Source organism: Mesocricetus auratus, unplaced genomic scaffold, assembly GCF_017639785.1.
Source record: "Mesocricetus auratus isolate SY011 unplaced genomic scaffold, BCM_Maur_2.0 Super-Scaffold_6730, whole genome shotgun sequence".
Classification (NCBI taxonomy): Eukaryota; Metazoa; Chordata; class Mammalia; order Rodentia; family Cricetidae; genus Mesocricetus; species Mesocricetus auratus.
The window spans coordinates 53,168,077-53,187,177 of NW_024429184.1; the positions used below are offsets into that span (position 1 = coordinate 53,168,077).

The 19,101-nt window shown below is 40.2% G+C and overlaps 2 protein-coding genes and 1 long non-coding RNA gene across 3 annotated transcripts; 2 read left to right on the top strand and 1 right to left on the bottom strand.

The window, feature by feature from the left end:
• Positions 1 to 667: 667 nt before the first annotated feature.
• On the bottom strand, positions 668 to 3,089 carry LOC121138748. The gene is made up of 2 exons (XR_005875607.1): positions 2,585 to 3,089; positions 668 to 1,127 (listed from the first exon to the last, which is right to left on the bottom strand). It is a non-coding gene; the product is annotated as an uncharacterized LOC121138748 (long non-coding RNA).
• A 93-nt stretch (positions 3,090 to 3,182) lies between these two features.
• Fabp4 (fatty acid binding protein 4) lies at positions 3,183 to 7,434 on the top strand. The gene is made up of 4 exons (XM_021225278.2): positions 3,183 to 3,338; positions 5,719 to 5,891; positions 6,544 to 6,645; positions 7,205 to 7,434. The coding sequence occupies exons 1-4, from the start codon at positions 3,266 to 3,268 to the stop codon at positions 7,253 to 7,255; spliced, it is 399 nt and encodes a 132-aa protein (XP_021080937.1). The 5' UTR covers positions 3,183 to 3,265; the 3' UTR covers positions 7,256 to 7,434.
• A 6,550-nt stretch (positions 7,435 to 13,984) lies between these two features.
• Fabp9 (fatty acid binding protein 9) lies at positions 13,985 to 17,449 on the top strand. Its single transcript, XM_021225277.2, has 4 exons — positions 13,985 to 14,167; positions 16,228 to 16,400; positions 17,003 to 17,104; positions 17,264 to 17,449. Exons 1-4 carry the CDS (start codon positions 14,095 to 14,097, stop codon positions 17,312 to 17,314), a joined length of 399 nt encoding a protein of 132 aa, XP_021080936.1. The 5' UTR covers positions 13,985 to 14,094; the 3' UTR covers positions 17,315 to 17,449.
• Positions 17,450 to 19,101: the final 1,652 nt, after the last annotated feature.

The window sequence follows — 19,101 nt, forward strand, 5'->3', positions numbered from 1 at the left end:
AAGCAAGGTTCTCCTTGTTTTGTACTCTCTTATTCAGCTGACAGTTACTAGCTGGTCAGGATGAGAGGAGGCTCTGTCACCAATATAAACTCTCTAAGGACAGAAATGAGGTAATGCTGAGGGATCTAAGCATTGAGAGTATCACCTGCACTTCCATTTACACAAGCGCCTCTTCATTGCACCGAACATCTCACTGTCTAGAAAGTTCTCTCTTTCCTGAGACATAAATTAGTGCATGCATAGTAAGAATGATGGTGTATACTACAGATGTTAATCTTCCACAGGACCACCCACATATTTGGAATATAAATGAAGTTGCTTCTGATTCCAGCATCCCTTTATGTAAAAGCTGCTCTGTCACTTCCTAGAAATAATGCCTTAAGACTTCTTGCAGATTCCACTAATTTCTTGCTTCTCATTTCACTGTTATTTAAGTTAAAAATACCTGTTCCTGTAGACTAATTTCTTTTACTTGAAATAATTAAAGAAACGTATCGTCTTCTCTAGAAGATCTCACTGGTACCATTTCCCTGTCAATGATCAGAGTTAAATATGATAACATAAGAACATGGGTTGCTGGCCCACAGAAATGCTTTTTTGTTTTTTGTTTTTGAAGTTTTTGTTTTGTTTTAACAAGAGAATGATGGACTCTTAGGAACATAGTCAGTTGAGATTCCCTTGGTGTATTTTATTGGCTATCTGATTGTATCTCACAGAGGATGTATCTGAACAAGTGTCGACGCCTTAATGCTGGTCCTTGCTTGCTGGGCACATATAGTCACACATTCATCCTGTCTTACAGATAATCTTCATGGCCGAATTTGAGTGAAATCAATGTGCCACGAGCTACACCAGAATCTGCAGGTCCTCGTTCCTCCAGTCTTCAGCGGTTGCCTTCTCTCTTCAGGTGACAATTCCACTGTGCCACCTCTCTAGTTGACTCTGTCTAGTGTCAAACTCTCACAGTCGTCATTATGTCAGCTTACTTTGTGTTGCTTGCTCCGAACAGTTGCTTTCTTAGCTGTCACTTTGCATTCATCTTGCCCGGAGTGGGAATGAAAGTCCTGTGAGAGCAGGCTGATACCTGGTGACACTCACTGCTGAATTCCCAGGGATTAGCATAGTGCCTAAGCACAGGTGAATAAAAGGCGTGGTGTCATTGTGCTACTCCTACACTACCCTTCCCAAGAGAAACAGAACGTAAGCCACACGTGTAGTTACCATTTCCTAGCAGTCACAATAAGAAAATGGGGGAAAACATTATTTTTAGCAATATATGTCATTTAACATGCCTCAGCTATGGTTACTTCCACATCTAATCAATGTAAGAAAGTTTCATTATACATTACACTTTTATGTTAACTCCAACTATAATATGCATTGTATACTAATAGGCATCTTGAGTCAGACTCAATTTTTTTTTCTTTTGAAATATCGATCATCATTTAAAGTTCACAAAACTTACAGTTACAAAACATTACATTGGTGTATTCAAGTTGTTCCAAACATATTTAAGATTTTTTCGTCATCAAATTGATTATAATTGGTTTTCTTTTAATTGAAATTAAGTACAATTTAAAGTAGAGTTTTACTGTCATGTTAACCACCTGGCACAAGTAGAAGAGCTTTATATAAATATAGACACATGTATTAGATGGGTTTTCTCTACGACGTGTCTAAACCATAGTGTAAGTTATAATGCATGTGCAATAAACACAATGGGAAATTCATTTGGAAATATGCTAAAGTTAGGGATCAACATAACACAATTTTGAACATTTCCAAACTTATACCTATAATAAGATGACTTATTTTACTAGAGCCTCAGTCCGAAAGATCTTATTCCGTGAGAAATAGGTGAGTTTGTGATGGCTACCTAAATGTTCATATAATAGCCTATAGTGGATGAACGTTATTACCATGCCATTAGAAGATGCAATTAAAAATTGGCACTGTAAGCTAATGCTATCAAACTTTTATAGTAGCTTATTTTCCTACAGAAAATCCCTTGTTTGCAGTATCCCTTTCCCTGGACATTTTTGAGATACTGACATGGGCTTGGAAGTCTATCACATGCTCAGCAGGTACTTCTCAGTAAGGCACAGTGTAGCAATCCATCTCTGTCCCATACCCTGAAATGTGGGTATGCTCACAGGCATGTGGTACACGAGAGCTTATTCCGTCATTTGGGTATGAGGCAGGGAGATTGAAAACCAAGATTATTTTATAAAGTTAGCTCAGGTTAGTCATTGTGTAAAGAAGAAAACAGGTTTGCCAACTTGTGACATTACTTCTGATCATTTACATAAGGCCACACTCTTTATATCTGCATAAATTTAAAACTTACAATATATTTCAGAAACAGGATGAGGAACATATTTTGGATTGGGGCCCATCTTTAAGGGGTCTATAAAAATCAATACTGTCTAGTTATTTAGGAAATAGGAGGAATGAGGCTTAATTTTCAATTTAATTAAATCTGTAGTCTAGATTCCTGAGCAATGATATGAATGAACTTTTAATACATATTAAATATTTGAAATTACAAATCTAGGCCACTTTGACCAGGATATGGTGGACACACCTTTAATCACAGCACTCCAGAAGCAGGGACAGGTGGTTCTCTGTGAGTTCAAGAACCGTCTGGATAGTGAGTTTCAGGACTACCAGAGCTGTGTAGAGAGACACTGCATCAAAAAAAGAAAATCTAGGGCACTTTCAAATGTTATTGTTTATTTTGTTATAATTTCTGAAATGGCACAGTCTTAACAAAAGAGCCATTAGGACTAAGAATCTCTAAGGTAGCCTTGATTTCCTTAACCATAGAAGAACTAGGCACATTATTGCCCTATTAGTAAAGTAAAAACTCAAAGTGTGTCTCAAGGTAATTGTCTCCTCCACAATGAGGTAAATACATATGGAATAATAGGGGGAAGTTGAATGCACTAAGCATTTAACAGTCAAAACAGGAACGTTTAAAATACTCTGTTCATAGTTAAAAATAAGTTGTACTCTAAGTCCAGTGATCATTGCCAGGCAGAACCAAAGTTGAGAAATTTCTATTAAAAACATGACTCAGAGGAAAAAATACAGGAGCTAGCAATGAAGGAAATGACCTGGGGCCAACCCCCATTAGTCCCTCCTATAGTCACATGGCAGGGACATCTTTAAAAGGGAGTGATCTGGACTCAAGAGTATCATAGCACCTTCCCCCCTCCTGCAGCCTCTTTCTCACCTGGAAGAGAAACCTCAGAAGGTTCACAAGATGTGTGACGCCTTTGTGGGAACCTGGAAACTGGCCTCCAGTGAAAACTTCGATGATTACATGAAAGAAGTGGGTAAGTGCTGTGGGGGATGGGTAAGTGCTGGGGGGTGGGGTTCACTGCTGGGGAGAGGGCTTGTAGCCTGCTTCCAGCTTGGTGGCAGCTGCTGAGAGAAAGGCTGTTCCTGCTTGGAGGCTGTAGAAGCTACAAGAAAGAGCCTGTCCTAGAAGCCTCCTGGATCAAAGGTTCAACCTAGTGCTTCCTTCAGGTGTTGCCTTCATTGCCACACCTGTGCTGATACGCTTCACTGGGCTCTGTTTCTATCATCTCCTTTTACATGAAAATTTTGCAATAACTCGGAAAGAAAAATACACTTTTTTATAGCACGGAGTAAATTTTACTTAAAACTGAAGCCATGACATTGCCCATCTTAGAGAAAAAGAAATCACATCAGAAATATATTTTAGCAATTATTTTTTTTCTGTCCCAACATCACACCAGACAAATGCTTGACTTCAGGAAATATTTTTCTTCAGGGGGTTAAGCATTCATTGGTTTGGAATGATATGGGATGTCATAGATTTAGGGAGTAATTCAAAAGAAAAGTCAGCATGTGAGACACATATAGAACCTGCCTTTCAGATAGCAGAGGTTATATATGATTTAGGTTCTGTCAACACTGCCCGCATGTGGCCGTGTGAGTGGTCATCAAACAACGTTGGCAGCAATGCAGTGGCCACCAACCAATGATGCACTTTCTCAGAGAGCTTGTGCCTTGAACCCCTTCTCTCTATGACTTCCATAAGGTCAGACCCCATATTACAGAGTGTCTTCATTAGGATGGAATCCCCTAAATTTCCAAAGGCTTAACCTTTCCCTCAGTTATACGGTGGGAACTTCTGGTTATCTGTCAATGTTGTTCTTCTGTTTGTAGATAAGAAGAATATCAGTACTTTCAGCATGACTGACCTTTTAGCATACTGGCTAGGTACAGTTTAGTATGCTAATTCCCATGTATTGCCCCAGAAACACCAGGGTTTGAACCACTTTTGGCCACTGACTTTTTGAAACATTTTGAACTTGTGATATTCATGTCTAAGTTATAGTAACACATTAAATTGTGAAAGACTCATAATTAAAGGCAATAAGGTATTGCCTGAATGGAACTGGCAGCTATAACTGAGGCTCAGTGGGCAGGTATTGCTTTCGGCAGTCAAATAAAATCAAAGAAACAAGTGAAGCTTCATTTTTCATGGGTTCAGTCCCTCTGGAATCATCTTCCACACTGCGTCTCTTCCCTGTGCTGACTGATGTTGGGTTAACACTGTGTCTCTTCCCCGTGATGACTGATGTTGGGTTAACACTGCATCTCTTCCCCGTGATGACTGATTATACTGAATGTTGGGTTATGTAGCAGAGTGAGGGTTCAAGGCAGAAATACATCATTTTCTCACTGGGACTGCTTGTGAGACAGAAAACGAAGTCGCAGGCTCTGCATCACTTATCTTGTGCTATGTTTCTCAGGTCAGCCTTAATTTAACCCGTGGTCACTTCTAGTCAAAGAAATAACCTTAAGCATTTACATCAGAAAAGTTGGCACACCAGTGACTGTAGGAATTCTGTGTAACATACACAGACAGGGCAAGTGGATCCTGTTCATCTAAGGCTGTAAGTTGCTCACCCTCTATGGGAAAGCATTTCCCTCATTTAAGCAAACAAGACCCTACAACTTGAGTGACTGAGATGCAAAGTTAGTTTCCAAACTATTCTAAACAATGGAATTCTGATTTCTTGAGTTCTAAAGGTATTTAGTGAGTTCCCCTTTAATTTTCCTTACACATTATTGGGAATGATGTTGCCACTCTAAAATGGCATGGCAAGTAGGAAGCACTTTTCCTTTTAGAGAAATTAATCGGAGATCTTCATTTCATAAGGGAGTAATATGGGAAGGAAGTCTAGAAAATCACACTTGGCAACAAATGCTGTGATATGTGGTTTCTGTACACTCAAAACAGACAAACCTTTAGCCCACTAATTCTACATCAGGCCTGGTCTCTGGCTTTAGATTCTTTTAAAACACAACTTTTAATATTTAAGAAAGAATGAAATGATCAAATGGTCTCAATCAGAAACCTGAAATAGAGATAGCATACACACACATATATTATTATAGGTATACTATAGATATACTGACATATATCTAAAACACATACACATTGAGGTATGAAGATTCAATCTCTTTATAGATTATGTTGAAATCAATGAGTCTCCTGAAGCAGAGAAGGGACAAGTCAAGAGTGAATCTGGATGAGTTGTTCCTGAATGCATCCTCGGGGATTAGGGCCAACATGCTTAGCTGCTTAGCTTGTTTCAAAGGAGCCTCAAGTAATCTGGCATCTTTTTATTCATGAACACAAAAATGTAAGCTTGCCATGTTTTCCCTTCCTAACTCCAGGAGTGGGCTTTGCCACCAGGAAAGTGGCTGGGATGGCCAAACCCATCATGATCATCAGTATGAATGGAGATGTGATCACCATCCGAACAGAGAGCACATTCAAAAACACTGAGATGTCCTTCAAACTGGACCAGGAATTTGATGAAATCACTGCAGATGACAGGAAAGTGAAGGTGAGGAACAAGGAGCTGGGTGCAGGGTGAGAGCCTGGCTTCTGACACCACAGCCTACAAGATATGATTTCAAGACAGCGAAAGGAAAAGCTTTCCATTGTAGTGGGGAGGCCTCTGAGCTCCCACAGCTAAACTGTGGCCATCAGAGTGCAGATGATGCATTACTAAGTTGTCCTTATAGTAAAACTGATTAGCATACTTTGTGTGTCATACAATAGTGTGTGTGTATGAAGTAAATTAGAGCAATAAAATTTTAGAGGAATTTTATGTTTTTGGTTATGAGCCTAGCCTTTAATGGCTGAAACACTCCTCCAGCCCTAGAGGAATTTTACCAAAGAATAAAAATTGCCATAATGCCACCACCTCAACATAGTTTTATTATCTAGTTTCTTTCACAATACATTCTTTTATCAAATTTTATGTTCTATGTGTTCTATTTCTATTGAGAATATACAAGTAGATATACATATATATGAGCTCTACATTATTGTTTTCAAGATGTCTTTCTTTCTCTCTCTTTGTCTTGTTGGACTACATTCTTGTCTCTTAGAGTAAAGACCTCAGAATATTTCTTTGAACAAAGGCGCCATGTTTTCAGTCTTACTTTTGGCCTTCATATGCAGATGGCAACTTCTTTTCACTGTGCCCACAGAGCATCATCACCCTAGATGGCGGGGCCCTGGTACAGGTGCAGAAGTGGGACGGGAAGTCGTCCACCATAAAGAGGAAGCGTGAGGGTGACAAGATGGTGCTGGTGAGTATATTCTGCATAATTAGCTGTAGACCCACCCTCTGGGCCTCAGGACCACTGCTGTTCTTTAGCAAACTCACCTGCTTGTGCAGAACAAAGGCTCATTTGCATATTTGCGTATTTGGAGCTGAGGGTGGGATCTGGATTCTTGCACTTGCCTGATGTGCTCTGCCCTGTTTGAGCTACTCCCCCATACTCTCATGCAGTCATGCTTCACCCAGGCATGTTTTCCCCTGATAACAGTCCCTGCTTCCTCTCCGGTGTCACAGGCTGCCTGGTGCAATACCCTCACCAGCATGCATTCTATTCTTCTGCTGACAGTACCCACTTACCATCAAGGTTTTCCAGCTCCCTGAGAGGAAGACCTATATCTTCTTGGTCTTTGCATTACTCTAACCAATTACACTCAGGGATGGATGTACAATACAAACACAGAATTCTAGAACATGCTGGGGTTTTTTTCTGTTGAATATTATTTGCTTCCCAACATTGGGAGACACAAAAACTAAATGCATGCTGTTGTCTCAGTGATTGACCTTGAAAATTTTGTGCCTGTGTCTAGGAATGTGTCATGAACGGTGTCACTTCTATCAGAACTTATGAGAGGGTGTGAACCAAGGAGAGTGGCACTGGACTGAAATTTACATCGAACTCTACAACACTCGGTTGGATGTATTGTTTTTAAAAAGATAGGATTTTTCACTGATTAGCAAACAACTAATTTTTCCTGAAGCTGGATGTTATTGAATATGGTTGTGTTGGATAAATAAAAAAAAAACCTTTTTAGATTTAGAAAGTGGTGTAATGGTATTTTTATTGTGTATTCTATACACAATTGAGTGAAGAGAATAGAAAAATTGCATTATAATGTTGGTTCTGAAAGAAGTAATGAAGCCTATCATAATATTGCATGGTAGAAAAGTTAGTAGTGTCCATGAACTTCCCTAGATAAGAGACAGAATACAGGAACCAAGATTGAATATTAAGCCCTACTTTAACCTACCTAAAATTAGAAGCTATCTATCCAAGACCCAGGGTAATTTTAAACAAATTATCCACATCCATGTGATTCAAGCATGCACATTCATATCAGCACACAATGTTGTAGAAAGGAACTCTAGTCTCCCGTGTGTGTGTGTGTGTGTGTGTGTGTGTGTGTGTGTGTGTGTGTGTAAGAGAGGAGAGAGATAAATTTTTACTGAGTAGTCCAGGCTGGTCTTGAACTGAAAGTATTCTGCCTCAGCCTCTTATGTTGCTGCGATTATAGTCATGTACCACCATGCTCAGCTGGTCTCAAATTTTCTGCCTAAAACAGGTGATTTAGTCAGCCTTTCATTACTATAATAAAACATGGAGGATGTTTGCTTTAAAAAAATAAATTGAATAAATTGCTGGGTAGTGGTGGTGCATACCTTTAATTCCAGCACTCCAGAGGAAGAGGCAGGCAGATCCGTGAATTAGATGCCAGCCTGGTCTTCAAAGTTAGTTCCAGGACAACAGCCAGGGTTATACAGAAAATCCCTGTCTAGAAAAACAAAACAAAACAAAAAAGTTGTCTTAGCTATCAGTTTTAGAGTCAGAAAGGTCTAGATCGTGCATCCCCAGAGAGTTGGTACTGACCTCAAGGTAGGCATTATCATGAGGAAATGGATAAGGGAGAGGGGTATTTCCTGACACAGAGCGGGGAGGAGACATTTGTGTCATGTACAACAACTTGTTCTTGTGGGATCTAACAGATCCCACTAATTCCATCTGAGGAGATGATCTTCCTCTGCCCCCCCCCACTCTCTCACTCACCTTGACCTATCACAACCTTTCAGTAAGTCCAATCCCTTAGTGCTCCCAGCATCTTAACATACTATGCTGCTGGGCATCAAGCTTCCAGCACTTGAACCATCAGGGAACAAACCATATCCAAACCATAACAACATGCCGCACCTAGAAGCCGTGCAGAGCTATGCTAGGCATCCCATAATATTATTGCTAGACAAGTATGACATTCTGGTTCATGAATAAATATGCAATAATGCTCAGCTATTTCCAAACACTGATGCTTATTATCAGTAGCCTCTAGTGATATCTAAACACTATATTTAAAACACTTGTGTGCACACATAAGCATAAAAACAGTGAGGTTTGAAATGTATGCATACAGACATACAATAACAGTGAAACTTAAAACCAGTGTACATACAAATATAAAACAAGCTTAAAACATTCATTTACACACACACAAAACTATCAGTTTCTCAGGAAGTATATATTGATGTCACTGCTTTGATGTCCTCTTTACAGTCTAGAGCCATTTATCTTCTGGGTATCTGTTAGGTGAGTGACACCATGATGGAGGAAGGTCGGAGAAATGGGTGGGCCAGGTGCAACTGTCTGTTTCTCTCTCTCTCTCTCTCTCTCTCTCTCTCTCTCTCTCTCTCTCTCTCTCTCTCTCTCTCTCTCTCCCCGTGTGTGTGTGTGTGTGTGTGTGTGTGTGTGTGTGTGTGTGTGTGTGTGTAGGTCATAGGACAACTTGTAAGAATCAGGTTTCATTTTCATCATGTGGGTCTTAAGGATCAAACTCAGGTCCTCATGCTTGACAGAAAGTGCCTTTACCCACTGAAATGTCTCTCAGACTCTGGAAGTGTTTTGACTGATGCTTGCAACTGCAGTCATTCATAGATGACAGCACACACACACACACACACACACACACACACACACACATCCTTTACTCTTGTAGACCCTGTCTTCTTAGGCTGAAGAAATCCAGGGTACTAAAAGAGCCTATTCCTTTAAGTCCAAGGTAGGAAAACAGTCCCTAAGACTAAGACATTCAGAAGTGATCTTAAGGAAATATGGACTTAGGGAGACACAGATCTTTAGCAATAGAAATGAAACAAATCAGGAAAAATGCCAATAAATCCTGGGGAAGAATGGAGGAGAGAATCTTGTTACCAGTGCCCTAGATCAAAGGCCTGATTCTGGGCCAAGTCTCGACAGGAGAACTGGCCACACAAGCCAGAAATCAGAAGGAAAACTAATTATGGGAAGTCAGTTAAAGGGTTTGATAATATGACTGCATTGGTAAAGGCAGGGGATATTGAGCATCTCAGTCCATCTCAAGTGTGTAGATCTGAGCCTTATCCATAAACAGGAAAACTGAGGCAAGGCAAGCATTGTACATAACAGAGCACTCTTAGTCAAGGTGCTCACCCACTGGTTCTGCAAGGCGGCTTTAGTGAAGTCCTTGTCAGTTGAGGGAACAGTTTAATGATCCCTGTGATTGCCTCTGTTTAGGAAGGAACCTCACTTTCTATCATTGCCCAATTAATCCTAATTAGGGTGTGGTCTCATCCTACAGAGATCTGAGAGGAAATACTGTTCTTAGAACTCAAGGTTATGTTAAGCTTCTAACTGGAGGTTGAGTTTTTCCATCCCCAGAGCCACTTCCAAACTACCATACAGAGACTTAGGTTAATTTTAAATGCTTGGCCAATAGCTCAGGCTTATTACTAACTAGCTCTTACATTTTAAGTTAATCCATATTCCTTATTTATTCTCTGCCATGTGGCACATTTATCTCCTGGAGACTCCTCGGGCTCAGGTCTTCTTCACCCCATCATTCTCAGTTTGGCTTTTCCTGCCTTTATCCTGTTCAGTTATTGACTAGTTAGTTTATTAAACCAATCCTAGTGACATATATTCACAGTGTACAGAAAGACTGTTCTACAGCAGATAACAATAACTGAACACTTCTAGATACTATACCAGGTGATCTAGAGCTGGACTTTATGAAAACTGACAGCTGAATATCACTGCAAATCTTGACAGACACTAAAATTTTAATACATCTATGCATTGAGCTGAATAGGAATCTAACCCAAAGTAAAGGAGGTTAAAAAAAAAAACCATGAAGACAGAGACGCCAAGTTTCAGGTGTGGTAAATCACTCATTGGGCATCTGATACACACAGGTGGTGAGTCAGTGCTTTTTATCAAAAGGATTTTCTAAGATTTTGCTGCAATCTGATCACCATATTTAGCACAACACTAGATTTAAATATCCAACTTCCAACATCAACCACAATAAAAATCCCAGGACTTGCAAAGAAATGGAAAAAGTCTATTCAAAGGCTGAAGATGAATTTTTAGCTATAATCCACTGCAAAATCATTTTCAGTGTTTGTATCAATTTTAGATTTTTGAATCCTGAACCATGCTGAAGCTTTGGAATCTACTGGAGTTGGATTAAATGCATTTTTCAGTATGGGATGGCCATGAGCCTTTTGGAAGACATGGACAAAAGTTCTGGTTTGACTCTTAAATATCCTCCATGGGCTCATGTTTCGAAAACTTGTTTTGCAGCTATTTGAGAGGCTGTGTATTTTCAGAAAGTGCATCCTGGCTGGTAGAAGTAGGTAACTAGGGATGGTTCTGTGAATTGCTAATGTCAACTTCTAAGACCTCCTCATCCATTATTTGCTTCCTGTTCTTCTGAGATGTGATGAGCCACTGGTTCGTACTCCTATCAATATGAGCTCTACCATGCTTCCACCTACCCCTTGTGGACCAAAACTTCTGTGATTGAGAGTCAAAATAAACAATTACTTGCTTAAGTTGTGTCTGTCTGGTATTGTGGCCACAGCAATGCAAAAATAATTACCATTCCATCCAGGGAGGATCAGAGTGAAAGGCTTGTCCTAGTACCAGAGACGTACCATGTTCTTACACTCTGTAGTTCCTGCTAACACTAATCAGGAGAAGCACTAGTTAGAAAGGAGTGCCATTTATTTCTTCTGTTACTCATTCATAAATCTTTCAGTTAACATTTAGAGTGTTTTTTTTTCAGCAGGCACTGTCTTAGGAGTATACAAATGAGTATGATGTATTGCCTGTTTTTGATTCATTTTTACAGTAGCTTGCAGATGTCTGAGAGAAATGCAATGCTATAAACTGTGTTCTCTAATACATCTCATTCTAAGGTCTGAATGATAGGTATTGAATAGCTCTGAACCAGATTTTTACATGCTAGAGTTGGGTCTGTGAAGGTGGGTAGATGTGTGCATGAAATCAGCTGCCCACATTATAAGTAGTTGGCTAGATTCATATTAGCCATTTAATGAAGTTATTTACAAAGACATTTCAGTAATAAAAGGCTTAACCATCAAGTAGCAAATCTCAGACATAAGACTGTCAATTGACAATGGCACTATGACCTCATGTAACAGAAATAGATTCTGGTTTGTATCATAATGGATGCAGCAGTGTAATATCACAGAAGAAATCAATGCAGTCTCTCCCTCCGAGTCCATCCCATGAGTGGGGGATTCTACAGGAGCTGGGCATTTGACTTTTCCCATTTGTTATATGGGACTACTGAGTTCTAAAAGGGACCACAGCACTCACTTTTGAATCCATATCAGAAGAGCAAGGATGGAACAGTTGCCCACTACCCCTCCCCAACAGTCAATATACATAGATGGATGCTCTCAGCCTTCCAAGTTCAGGGAAAACGGCTGGAAGCAGTAAAGCAGGCTCTGGCAGTCCCTCTGTATCTGAACACGTATCTGAGCACACGGTCTCCCTTTGAAGCACTTGTCTATCATCAGGGCGCTCTTTCCTGACCCACTCCAGCACTGCTGCTGCCTTCTGCTCTTCCCAGAGATCTCAGTAACTTCTCAATTGGTAAAATATAATGTTCCCTAGTTCTTTATATCTTTTCTTCAAAAGCAATTCTTTCGTTACTCTCTGATGCTCAAACAGCAATATCTTACTTGCGTTGTATCAAAGAGATGGCTTCATATAAAAGAGGAATAGATATTTCTTGGTAGAAGGGCTATTTGACACAGAGCAGATAAAAATGCCAATACTCATTTTTTGGTCTCTGATCACTTAAGTTTCCAGTTTTCCAACACAGCCATAATTCAGAACAGTGATATGAATCCAGTCAGTCAAATGTTTCTTAGAAAATTTGGGGCCTCTGACCTACTTCAATTGCTTGGGGTGCAAACACAAATCAAGAAAGAATTACTTAAAGATTTAATTTACTGGTGTCCTTTTTTACTTTTTAGAATGTAGACGTCATACATACCCCCCCCCCGCTAAAAAACTTCCCAAAATTTACTTGCATCATCTCAATTTTTAAATATGAAAATGAGTTTGCAAACTAGCCATAATGAAGAATGTCTGTAGTCCTAGCACTTGGGAGGCGTAAGCAAGAGGACTGGTAATTTGAGGCCAGGGAGATCCTGTCTCCAAAAGAGAGATACACAGAGAGAGACAAAGACAGACTGAGGCAGGCAGACAGGGAAGGAGGACGGGCGACGGAACAAGTCCAAGGTATCAGGAAACGAAAGACAAGACGTCCGACCGTTTGTGCTAAGAGAATGCATCTGCCGCCTTCATTGCAAGGAGAATGCATGTGTGTATGTGCCACGCCTGTGTGTCTTTATTGCAAGTGCTAAGAGGTCCCCCTCCCCTGCCACTCTGAGAGAGAGGGAGCAGGATTATATACAGGCTTACAGGACAGTAGAAAAACCCCAGGTGGAAGAGATCGTATTTTCCTCGCGCTAGATGTTGATGTCAGTGGGGCAATGTGGGGGCAGTAAGTCAGGGCTAGAAAACAGGATGCACCTGTGGCTATCAGCTGACAAACAACTCAGAGACCCTGTGGGGCTGAGGCCTAACAGGAGGGAGAAGGAGTGAGGGAGGGAGAGAGAAGAAAGAGAGAGAGAGACAGAGACAGAGTTTATGAATCCTGAGTTTTCTAGGCACCAATGCCACCATATGCCTCGTAAAAGCTCTACTCAATAATAATTGCCACCTTCTTTCTGGTCCTCAAATATCCTTGATTGACAACAATGATACTGTTAATAACACCCTAGACCTCACTCCAAGCAACTGGAGGCATTTTAAGTTACATTAACAATATCAATACATCAACCCTGCAAGCAAGGGAAGGGACGATGTTCTCCTAATGAAGGAGAGGTTTGAGTACCATGACTTGCACAAACAAAAAATAGCTGAGGCAGACCGAGCAAGGATGTCCTTGTTTGGGCTGGGAAAACATCGAGTCAGCGTTCGTCAGACATTTGTCAGATATTCCCTCAGGGTAAGTCAGCATTTAGTGTTCAAAGACTGGCCTCCATTGACAGTTGTCTCCATTCAGCAAGTAAGATTTATCGGGTGACTCCTGGGTGTAAATCTCTTTGCTAGACCTTAAAAGAGGTTCGCTGAATTTAATTTTGCAGGTTGGGTTTCTGTCTTTTAATTTGGACGTAAATACCATGAGTCAAATGCTGGTGCCTGGAGTCTCAGACTCCTGGCAGCCCATTGGTTACTTCAGGAATGCCACGTGATGAAGATGGTCTTTAAAACAAGCTGCTGGAGGCACAGAGGTGCCCATACTTCCTCGGCTACCGGTTGTGAGTGCCTTATCTTCCCACAAAGCTTTCCACGATGATTGAGCCCTTCTTAGGAACCTGGAAACTGGTCTCCAGCAAAAACTTCGAGGACTACATGAAAGAACTGGGTGAGAGACACCATTATGGGGCTCAGAAATTTGTGGCAAGAGATTTTGGTGTTGGGGCTGGCTTTGTACCTCCCAATGATATCTTCTGTGATTTTCTTCCTTGTGTCCCTAGGTTCTACTCATATGAGACAATATTTGTAATTACATTTATTATTATTTATTTTTATAACAAATATTAATTAGCATTTAAAAAATTCTAACTAGGCTTGCAGCTCTCAGTTTATAGTCCATGTGTTCCAGCCCAGGCCTCCAGTGTGAAATACCGTGCAGATCTCCCGATAGAAGATAGCATTTCTCTTTAGCTGGCATTTCATTGAGCAGCTTTGGGTAAACCCCAAATTGCTGTAAAAGAATCATTGTAATGAGTGTATAGATTGAATTTTTCTGGGGTTTACCTTAGTTATAAATTTAGAAGCACTGTAGCAACTAATAGCATTTAGAGTCAGTTTTTCTAGAGTGGCCACACATGTGTCAGTGCTATTCAGTGCATGATTTTGAAGGTTTTCTTTTTGAGACAAGACATAGAATGGTTTTTCTTTACTGACTTACTGTCTCATTAGCCGTCTCTCAGAAGTATGGGTCCTGTCTGACCTTTCTATTTAAAGCTCTGTAGTCAAGCGTGTTATGAGTCCTGTCTGTCAGAGCTACACCTTTCTATGAATTCTGAAAGAACAACAGTTAGTTCATTTTTCATTATATATAACAACTTCTTTTATAAATAAGACATATGCAAAGCAGATTTCTTCACTTTTTACATTTTGCCTAGAATGACCAATGGAAATTTACCATTATTACTAACATATTTACTCTTTCTAAGCATTGAAACAAAAATGCTTTATCCCCCAATAAGTTAACATGCTTATAAATATAATACTCGTTTATCTTCCACAGACAGTATTAACTTCTCAGAAGAAATAAAAAAGTCCCCATTTCTTCATGGATTGATAGGCACATTTGTTTTGAATCAAAGTGTTTAGGCATATAAGAAACTTGGAAATGTATATGGCCCTGGATATCTACAATCCCAGTGGTCACAAGCCTATGGCAGGAAGACAGTTCAAGGCTAGCCTGCCTACATAGAAAGACCTATGAAAAGAAAATATATATCTAATATAATATCAATATACTATGTATGGGTTATTTATATGCCTACATCTACCTATATTTGTCTATCCATGTTTCTATATCATATATTATCTATTTATACATAAATATAGATATAAAAGTAGAAAGATATGGATGAGGAATGGCTGGGAACTTGGGTTTATAGCTGGAATAGCACTTGTATTGACTAGGAGCCAGGTTAAGTTTGGAATAAGGAGGAGCAGCAACTAAAGTCTTAGTGTGTTGTGTGGCCATTCTGAAGCCTTTATGTACTCTTCCAATGCAAGTGTAAGGAGGGCTCTGGTCATCCAGAGAAAGATGAAAGGGAGAAAAGCTGTGAAGTGTCCAGGTGGGGGCACAGGTTTTGAGCATCTCACTCTTACAGTCCACACATCTTTTTTCCTACACTGAGGTGCATCATATCAATAGTCTGAATGGGAAGCAAACTTCAATATGTATACATAGGCAGGAGTCAGTTTCTGTCTACCTCCTGTAAAAGTCTTATTTGACAACTTAACGTCCCCAGGCTTTGAAACAAGTGCTTTCAGCACTGTCTTTGCAAGTTTCCACTAGGTTAAATGCAAGCATTTGGTACCCTAAAAGCCATCCTGCAAATACTCATTTCCCATAAAACACAAAAGTTTGAGAAATTGAGTTTAGCTTTTCAATACGTCAGAATTACTAGCAGCATCTTGGAAGGACTTGGCTTAATCTAGAGACTTAGAACATCAAATAAAACAACTGTGGCTGGACATGATGGCACACACCTGTGAGTCCAGTACTCAGAGGTGGAGACAGGAGGCTCTTGAGCTCAAGGCCAACCTGGATTACATAATGAGACTCTGTCTCAAAAGAAGTAAAGTCAAGATTTAGTCAGCATTTCAGTGGGAAAGGATGGTGGTCTACACATCTTTCTGAGTGTGTCAACAAGGTATGAGTCTTTCTTTGTCTCGTAGGACTAGATTTTGCAGTGTGGGATGTGGCAGGTTCAGTGAAACCAAGTGTTACTATTAGTCTCAATGGGGAGAAGGTGAACATCCAAACAGAAAGTCCTCTCAAGAACACAATGATCTCCTTCAAGCTAGGGGAAGAATTTGATGAGACTACGGCAGACAACCGGCAAGTGAAGGTAAGCTGGAGTTAAATCTCTGTGTTCAACCATTGTGGAATATAGGTGGTTGGGTGAGGCTCATTCAACAGAGTTTGACTTATTACTAAGTCTGGGTGGGCTTGTTTAAATCTGTGCATACAAAAAGTCAATCCTTTGCTAATTATTCAAATAGTTTAATGGAGTAAAATGTTCATATTAGTCCTTTTGTGCTGAAGTTTGAGACAAGGTCTTGCTGTATAGCCTAGGCTGGCCAACAATTTAGGATTATCATGTTTCTGGCCCTTCAGTGCTGGGGTTACAGATGTGTACCACCTTTCCTGGTAATCTGCACACACTCCTCCACTTCTCCTGACTTGTTTGTTATTATATGAAAGGTCATATAGAACAGAACAATTATTAAGGTCAAAAGGTCAAATAGCTTATGGATTCTTGTCTGTGAGAACTTGAATTTAGTTGTCTCTTGAGGCTTCTAGATGGACACTATTAAATCATAACAGAAACTAAGGTAAGCATTATGAAGAACAGACTTTCAGACTTGAAGTTCAATGGTAGATGTCTAGTGCTGTAATAGATAGAAAGCAGTGAGTGATGCCTTCTAATCACTTTCTCTGCACTTATAGAGCACTGTGACATTAGAAGAAGGGTCAATGATCCAGGTCCAAAAATGGCTTGGCAAAGAGACAACAATCAAAAGAAAAATTGTGGAAGGAAAAATGGTAGTGGTGAGTGTTCCCTAAGTTTATATTTTTACATGCTGTTTTACATCCAAGTTTACTCAACTGCCTTTGTAGCCTGAATTGAGGGCTTGGTCTAGGGAAAGAGGAAAGGATGAATTTGACCTGTCAACAATCACCTCTTCTAACACATCTCTCTTCTTTTAGGAGTGCATCATGAACGATGTTGTCAGCACTAGGGTCTATGAAAAAGAATGAAGGAAGAAGAGTAGACACCAGCGAGAACTTGGCCACTACAGAAAACTTGCTGCTGAAGAAAATTAGCCTCAGGGACAGTGATTTAAAGCATTTTCAGCCTAGATTTTGCTCAATAAAAGCACTAATTGAAATGCAGTTTTCCAGCTGTTGGTGATTATGGATGGTGTGGGTTTATTTTTTGTTGCTGAGTAGAGCACTCTGACAGAAAGCTGCTTAGAGCAAGAAGGGTTGACATTAGCTCACAGTTCAAGAGGGGACACTGTCTCAGCAGGAAAGGCATGACAGTGGAGGTGCGAAGCCAGCATGTAGTCAAGAAGCACAGAGATCACGGTTCACCCCTACAGAGGAAGGATGGGGCTAGTGCAGGAAATGGAGCGAGAGTATAAACCTCCAAACATGCCCATAGTGATATACTTCCCCCAACAAGGCTCCTTCCCACAGCTTCCATAACTTTCCCAAATTGTATCACTGTCTGGAAACCAAATGACTCTATGGGGGACGGTTCAGATCCAAACCCCTACAGGAATAGCCTGCAGAACTAGTAAGACAGGACGGTCATGTTAACATGGCAAGATCTAAAATCACCCGGGAGAGAAATCCCTGGGCTTCTTAGTGAGGGAATTTCTAGATTAGGTAAACGGAGGTAGGAAGACTCACCCCAAATGTGAAGACCCCATTCTGTGGCCAGAGTCTAGACTGAATAAAAAGGAGAAAGTAAGCTGAGGCCCTATCTCTGTGACTTCTCACCATAGTGAACTGTAAGCAGGAATAAAAACTTGCTTCATTTAATAAAAGAGAGCAAGAAAAGAGAAAGAAAAAGCACTTGCTTCTCTCGCCAACGGCTCAGGTTCAGTTCCCAGAAGCACACCGAGAGGCTCACAAATGCCTCTGATGACACTGTTTTGGCCTCTACAGACAAGTGCACACATGTTCACATACATATACTAAACACACAGACACACTTGCATATTTGTGCGTAATAATTACATCTTTGTCTCCTTGCATGGAGTACAGAAAAAAACAATTTTCACTCTAGTGAGTGATATAAGTCATTATTTAATTACTTGCCAAGAGAATTTGAAATAGGAATGAGACCAGACTTTATAACCTGCAGAGGAAAATACGCTTTATTTTGAAATTTCTTTTTACCCAGAATAACAGTAATAAACCATTACATGAGAGTCATGCTAAATTTATAGGAAAATCAATTATCCCAATAGCAATCATTCTAATTCTACTCTTCACCCTACCATTCAAGAAGAGCTCATCACATTCCTTTCTGTTACACAACAGTATTTAATAAATCATTGCAAGAAATGTTTTCCACAAGGTTAACAGGTTTTAATTTTCACATACACATAAATACAATAATCATAAAAGGATGTAGTTTTTCTACTTGATTCAAAAAATCAACAGACCATCCCCAAGACAGCAATCAAAAATAGGTGGAGCCTTGGGATAAAGGGGCAGTCATATTCACACGTGTATCTGTACATGCTCTCTCATTTAACATTTATGGAGACTATAAAGTCTATTCTTCTTGTAGTTCTGTTTCCAGTCCCTGTTTCCTCATCCCATGATGGTGTTGTAGAGCTACCAACTGACCCCCAGCCCCAACAGTAGGACAGAAGAGGTGTTGCCACGGAGAGATGTGCAGAGACGTGGGAGTGGTTTGGGGACCAGTCAGAGCCAGCCTTGCTTTGTTATCTTCAGTCATTAGTGGCTTTGTGGTAGCCTTCAAGAGCTGCCTCATCACTTCATCCCCAACACAGACATTACTCTTCCTC

What these genes read in the sequence shown, in the direction of transcription:
- Fabp9 (XM_021225277.2), top strand. Translation starts at nt 14,095, where the DNA reads ATGATTGAGCCCTTCTTAGGAACCTGGAAACTGGTCTCCAGCAAAAAC. An exon ending in GGACTACATGAAAGAACTGG is followed by an intron (nt 14,168 to 16,227) that starts GTGAGAGACACC and finishes TTTGTCTCGTAG; the next exon opens with GACTAGATTTTGCAGTGTGG. An exon ending in CAGACAACCGGCAAGTGAAG is followed by an intron (nt 16,401 to 17,002) that starts GTAAGCTGGAGT and finishes CTGCACTTATAG; the next exon opens with AGCACTGTGACATTAGAAGA.
- Fabp4 (XM_021225278.2), top strand. Translation starts at nt 3,266, where the DNA reads ATGTGTGACGCCTTTGTGGGAACCTGGAAACTGGCCTCCAGTGAAAAC. An exon ending in TGATTACATGAAAGAAGTGG is followed by an intron (nt 3,339 to 5,718) that starts GTAAGTGCTGTG and finishes TCCTAACTCCAG; the next exon opens with GAGTGGGCTTTGCCACCAGG. An exon ending in CAGATGACAGGAAAGTGAAG is followed by an intron (nt 5,892 to 6,543) that starts GTGAGGAACAAG and finishes CTGTGCCCACAG; the next exon opens with AGCATCATCACCCTAGATGG.